We start from the raw sequence: 6,907 nt of genomic DNA on the forward strand, positions 1-6,907 counted from the left end.
GCTGGCCATTCTGCTGTTTCCTATTGTGTTTTACTATATAAAAATATAGGAACAGAATATCATCATGTGTAGCACTTTTTTCATTAGGAGGATTTTCTTGTATTGATAAGGCTATAATGTTTTTGGTATATATTTAGCTTTCCTACTGCTTCAGAAGCGCATGCGTGGCCACCATCACATTACTTGTTCATCCTCTGCACATGCACAGAAGGTTTTGACTATGTGCAGAGCGTTAAAAACAAAATGGTGACATCTGGGCAGATGGACAGAACCTCACACTGCCGCTGCTACTGGTTCTTCAAACCACCAGTGGCCGCCACTATTGGTACACCCAAACCGGGCCGAATTGGTAGCATTTCACCCCTGCTTTGAGGATCTTATTTTGGGGAGTACTTTTAGTTTCTCATTTTTTAGAATTTTCTTTTAGCATGTCGGCTTTCTATTGCCTTTTATATTTGTATTGTATAATCCATTATTTATAAAGTTTACATTCTGCTTTTCTGCTCAGAAAGGTATTAAGGAAATTAGTAGTAAAAATGTTTTACCCAATGTAAGTTCAAAGACTATAACATTCCAATTTATTTTTTACTGTTTGAGTGAGGCTATTGAGAGCAACTTCGACATTTTCTTCCATCTATTCATACAAGGAACAAAATTATTCTAATATTTTTGGCTGCTTTTCTTTGCAAATTATCATTCCTCTTCAAATAAAAGGATAGAAATAGTTTGATTTGATTCAGTATGATTTGTTCCAGTAAATAATATCATTTTGTAGAAAGTTGCATTACATTTTTCACAAATTGTTTAATTTTTTTTTCAGATAGTACCTTGCTTAATTTTATTTGAGAAATCTCTTCCAGATTTGTTGCTACCTTGGCAATTCCAAAGTTTTTTTTTTAAATTCATCCATCTTATTTTATTGAATTGAACATAGCTCTTATGATGATGATGATGATGATGATGGAAGGATTGCATAGATGGATAAAAATGCTAAATCCAGTCTAAAGGTCTGGCTGACTATGCAACATATCATATTTTTGAAACTTGTATGTTAATTCTGTAATTGTTAGTTTGCATCACATTTATTTATAATATTTAGTTCGCTTTAGTACCTAATTTTTAATGACTTATTACCTTAGAGAAAGAAACAAAACAAAAACAAAACAAAGCATTTTTCCACAGGAAGGATTCTTTATCAATAATTCCTTTTAATCACCCTTTTGCTGTTCATTAAAAAACTGTTTACATTTTAAAACTTTTATTTGGCTAAGGATTGAAAGAAACACCTGGTGCTATAAAACTTACCACGTTAAAGGTTCATAATAATACCTGAAAAGCAGTTGGAAAATAATTTCTGCAAGTGATTAGAAAAGGATATTTGTGAACTTAGTATCCTTTGTGCCCTGCTACAAGCTTCAGCCATACACATGCGTGCACACTTTTTTGGGTGATTATCAGTTTACTAGGCTGAAGAAATTACAGGGAAACAAGGAACTTTAAACCAAACCAAAGCTTGCCTGCAAGGTTTGCTTTGAAAACTGGAGCATGCCAAAGAATCACCCAGAATCAGCTCAGTGTTTCAAGGTCAGGTCAAGTCCAAAGATTAAAGGCCCAAGAACCAAAATCACACAGAGATGCTGTACATCTACTGGATGGCAGACATTTCCAGTAAAGAAAACAGGCAAAATAGATTCCTTAATAAGTTGCAGCCAGCTGACACCAATTAGAAGGTTTTCTTCTTTGCTTGGCGAGGAGTCTAATATACCTTCTCTGCTCTCTACTTGTCACATGGGTGGGCTGGAAGGTCGTATGTCATTTTCTGATTTTTTCAGCTGCTCAGGTAGTGTCTGTATTTGATCAGTCTCGCGATTCCTCTTGGCGATTCACCCGCAGGTGGTTCAGTGCCAGATTTAGACTCAGTACATGAGTCCAAAGCCTGGTCCCTGACAATTTCAAAAGTTGTCATTGTGATTTGAAGAAAATGGCTATTTCCTTATCCAGGTGGAAACTGCTGAATTGCAGACATCTCATGAATGACAGCTGCCTGGAGCAGTGGTAGGTTGCTCCCGGTTCTCCGAACCGGTAATGCCAACAGTGGGAGACTCCGCCCACCCATCTGGGGCGCTACTGGGCTGGAGCACTTGTAATTTCAAATCTACTTCTTGTCTGGAGAAGAAATTTTTAAAAAAGCCAGTCTACTTGCTTGTTTTTTAATCCTGTGGTGATTCTTAGCTCCTCAATCCATCATTACTTCCCCAGAGAGCCCAAAGTTATATTCATCAAGAGGAAACTGGGCAGTTCTGCCTTTGATCTAGCCAAGATCTTTTTTCTGAACCTTTCTGGTGATTAGAAGAGAGTAATTGATTACTTTCCACTCAACCAAATGTGAGTGATAATGTCGCACTTAAATATTTAGCTTAGCATTCTGCAATACATTTTGCAACTGAGATTAAACTGATCTGTAAAACTGAACTGTAGTAGATAAGGAAAGCAGGATGAAACCCCCCCACCACTTTTTGGGTTTATAAGGTTCCACAAAGATTACATTTGTGACCTTCAAAGCTTTCATTCTAGTGAAAATATTTTTTTTTCTCAAAGCTGTAAGATTAGAAATGCTGATTATTCAGTAACTTATGGAAAATTGCGTTTGAAATGCCATGTGGACATTTCACTCTATATTATTGATTGAGGAAATTGTGGATTGCTGACATAAACATTTGTTTCTTATCGTTGAAATACATTTGCACTTGTCAGCAGAGGTTAAGTGGCGCGGAAAATAGTTGCAAGTTATTGACATCATTTTAGTTTCTTTTAGAAAGCACTTTAAGACAAATATTTCAAACCTCATATTCGAAGGCAGTCCTATTCACAAATTAATTTATGGTGGCAAAAGCTGGTATAAAAATATAACAAAAGGCTCACTTGGGTCTTTCAGTAAATGATTAGGAAATTGTGCAAACTAATTGATCAACTTTCTGCAAAGATATTTTCTCTTGCATATGCTACTGCTTCATCATTTTCTTTCATTCTTAAACCTATGAAGGATATTAATTTTTGGAAGAAAATTATTTTTCTTTGGAACATGTACCATCTATCATGTTTGCTTCTGAGTAGAGATTGTTCATAATATAAGTATAGGATACACTGTATTTTAAAAACAAAAACAAATAGAGAAAACCTATTTAGTGTTAGTGGAACAAGTAGAAGAAAATAATATTTATATATATTTGACATAAAAAGTAAAGAAACACTAATTAGTATATATTTGGTATACATATTATTATATACTTGGAATACTAAAATTGAACTGGTACAAAGACGGGCTACAAAAATGGTGGAAGGTCTTAAGCATAAAACTTATCAAGAAAGACTTAATGAACTCAATCTGTATAGTCTGGAGGACAGAAGGGAAAGGGAGGACATGATAGAAACTGTTGTGATTCAGCCTGAGGCTCCTCAGGGACCGGCTGGAGCTCTGCCGGATCCATGCCCAGAGGAGGAGGACAGTGAACAGGAGGGGGAGGACCAGGCAGACGGGGGAGAGGAACGTCAGGCAGAGGAGGAGGGAGAGCAGCCTGAGACCCCCGGGGGGGGGGGCTCTCCCCAGCTAGTAGCCTGGATTCATTGGATAGACATGAGGCAGCGACGTGCAGCTCAAAGACGGGGTCAATTAGAAAGGTATTTCCATCCCTGAATTGGCAACAGCTGGGTTTGGGTGTGGTTCTCCTCAGCAGGGTTGAAAAGGCAGGCCCGCCCTTACAGTCTTGTGGAGAGTTATCAACTGGGAGTCCTGTGACCTTGCTTCGATTCTTGGCGTCTTTGATCTTGGCTTGTGGCCTAGAAGTCTGGAAGACTTGGGGGAGGCGTGGGTTTTATTATCTCCAGCGTTGTTTTTGCCAGCAAGAATCCTGTTTTATTGCCTGGCCTTCGTGAAACCTCTGTGAAGCTTCATAGTGTTCCTGTCTGTAAGAACAGTTTTTGTTACCTGTGTTTGCTTTCAAGTATATAAACTGCCTTTGCTTTTTACCAGTGTGTCTGGATACTCCTTTTGGTTGGTGTTGGCGTCTGGGGGGACCCAGACAGAACAGAAACATTTAAATATGTTAAAGGGTTGAATAAGGTTCAAGAGGGAAGTTTTTTTAATAGGAAAGTGAACACAAGATCAAGGGGGCACAATCTGAAGTTAGTTGGGGGAAAGATCAGAAGCAACGTGAGAAAATATTATTTTACTGAAAGAGTTGTCGATGCTTGGAACAAACTTCCAGCAGACGTGATTGTTAAATTCACAGTAACTGAATTTAAAGATGCCTGGGATGGTATATCCATCCTAAGATAAAATACAGACAGACTAGATGGACCATGAGGTCTTTTTCTGCTATCAATCTTCTATGTTTTTTCTGTTTCTATACCAACTGCTTAATTAAAACAGGGAAAGGCAAACAGGAGGTAGCCTTTTTCTTACCTTCTGTTTGGTTCGGTCTTCTCCAACAAGGATTTATTGCTGTCTAAGGAAATTATGAAGACCAGGAGGAAGACACAGAGCTACAATTTAATAAAACATGGTGTGACAATACTTCTCGAAATGAATCTTAAGTCTCTGAGTATACTGAAAGACATGGCTGATGATTTGGCAAACCTTTATATGTTATTTTTAAGAAATCTACAGAGAACAGGTGAAATGTCATATGATTGAAAGACAAATGTTCCTATCTTGAAAAGGGGAAAGAGACCATCCAAGAAACTATCCATCAATCAGTGATTATATCTCTGATTTCTATTATCTTGAAAATAATGTGATAGTAAACATAAGCATATATGTGTAAGGATCAGGCATGGGGGATCTGAGATAACTTCCCCAGGCCTATATTGTTTGTGCATGGTATGTTGTGTGCATGTTTTTTAAATTATGGGTTTTTAGTTTTAATTATTAGATTTGTATTGTACATTGTTTTTTCTATTACTGCTGTGAGCCGCCCCGAGTCTATGGAGAGGGGCGGCATACTTACTTACTTACTTACTTACTTACTTACTTACTTACTTACTTACTTACTTACTTACTAAATAAATAAACAAATAAACAAATAAATAAACAAATAAACAAATAAACAAATCTTATTAGAACAATTTTTTTTTCAAAATTGCTGAAGTCATCTAGATTTCAGCAAACCATTTGACCAACGATCCCATAATATTCTGAATAGCAAATTGTGTGGTGAATGAATGATGTGATAATTAAGAGGTTGCCCAATTGCCTTAAAAATCCCACTCAAACAGTGCTCATCAATAGCCCCTCTCTAGAAATTAGAATGAAAATAGCTAATATCCTTGGAAAAGTTCAATCACTCCATTAAAAGTTGCAGAAGGAAATTTATTAGAGACAGATACAAGTGTTTCATAAAGTGGGGAGGGGGGAAATCAGGTGCAGAGATATAGGATGGAGACACATAGTTTAGTAATAGTGTTTATAAACAAAATGTGACACATAGCTGATTGCAGATAGAAGATCTAGCGTGATGTGGCTGTAAAAGAAGCAAATTCAGATTGAGGATAACACTGCAAAGCCATGTGCTCCACTCTTCTCTTGGGGACAGTCCAGGAAGATACTATGTTTGACAGTATCAAAAGCCACTGAAATATCATTTCAGTACCAGGAGGGATGCATTCCTTGTTTCACCAGAGGTCAAACACAAATAAAATCAATAAAATCTCATACTCGGACTTGGAGCCCAAGTGAAAGGGATCCAGATAACCAACTTCTTTCAGAGCCTATGCATCTGCAGACCCAATTCAATCTCCAAGCTTTCTTTTTGATATTCAGTACTTTATCTTTCCTTTGTAGGTGACCTATGGCTCCTTTGATTACACATCACTGCTCTACCTATCAGACTATGCAGAGGACTTCGGCGGCGGACGGTTTGTCTTTATGGACAAAGATGCAAATAGGACTGTAGAACCGCGAGCAGGTAGAACTTTCTTTGCTTTACAGATCTTACTAGTTTATGCTCTGTTTTTAATATTTGTTTGTTTGTTTGTTTGTTTGTTTATTTATTTATTTATTTATTTATTTATTAGATTTGTATGCCGCCCCTCTCCGGAGACTCAGAGCGGCTCACAACACAAAACACAATACAAATCTAACGATAAAAACAATGTAAAACCCTTAATATAAAAACAATCATACATCTCAGACAAACCTTGCGCGCAGCTCTTTAATTTATGTATTCTTCAGGATAGAAATAAATGAATTAGAAAGTCAGTAGAGATAAGTGCCACTAAAACTGACAGTTTTTGTCTTAAGAATTATCTAATATTTGCATTTACCTTACACTAGTTTTGGCAGTATTAAATCTTTCATCATTCAAATGTCATGCAAATAAGAATTGTGATTTCTAGTTCCCTTCTATTACAAGGATAAATGAGAAGTAAATATGTATTGTAACTTGATGGTGTTATTTGAGGAAACATGGTTTTAACAAGCAATATTTTTTTTTTAAAAAAAGTAACCATGATTTATGAATTGTTTAATTTTCAAACTATTTTGTTGAAGGAAACTGAAATATAAAGAGGGATACTCAGCTAATAATCTAGTATATGCTTTGAATTATTGCAAATGAAATATACAGCCTGGACGTTTTGACTTTACAAACTGAATGACTGAGTCAAAGAAATAGCCAAAATAACTCAGTAGACGGCCTTTATAAAGGTTTCATTGTGCTATCGAAACTTTATAAGAACGTAATGCTACAAAGAGTCACCAAGTCTATCTTTTCCCAGCCTGGAGTCCTTTAGATACATTCCATTATGGGCCACGCTGCATTGGAGTTTTGGCAGTTGTGGTCCCAAGATATCTGGAAGATCCTGAGTTACAAAAAGAAAACCTGAATTATTTCACACCTCTGGGTGACCT

At 36.7% G+C, this 6,907-nt stretch overlaps 1 protein-coding gene across 1 annotated transcript in view; it reads left to right on the forward strand.

Moving 5' to 3' along the window:
* OGFOD3 (2-oxoglutarate and iron dependent oxygenase domain containing 3) overlaps window positions 1–6,907 on the forward strand; it is a 43,398-nt gene that overhangs the window by 26,244 nt on the left and 10,247 nt on the right. The window contains exon 8 of the mRNA XM_070739801.1: window positions 5,840–5,963. Coding sequence (XP_070595902.1) covers window positions 5,840–5,963 — 124 coding nt within the window. The remainder of the gene's footprint in view (window positions 1–5,839; window positions 5,964–6,907) is intronic.

Source organism: Erythrolamprus reginae, chromosome 2 (genome assembly GCF_031021105.1).
Source record: "Erythrolamprus reginae isolate rEryReg1 chromosome 2, rEryReg1.hap1, whole genome shotgun sequence".
Classification (NCBI taxonomy): domain Eukaryota; kingdom Metazoa; phylum Chordata; class Lepidosauria; order Squamata; family Dipsadidae; genus Erythrolamprus; species Erythrolamprus reginae.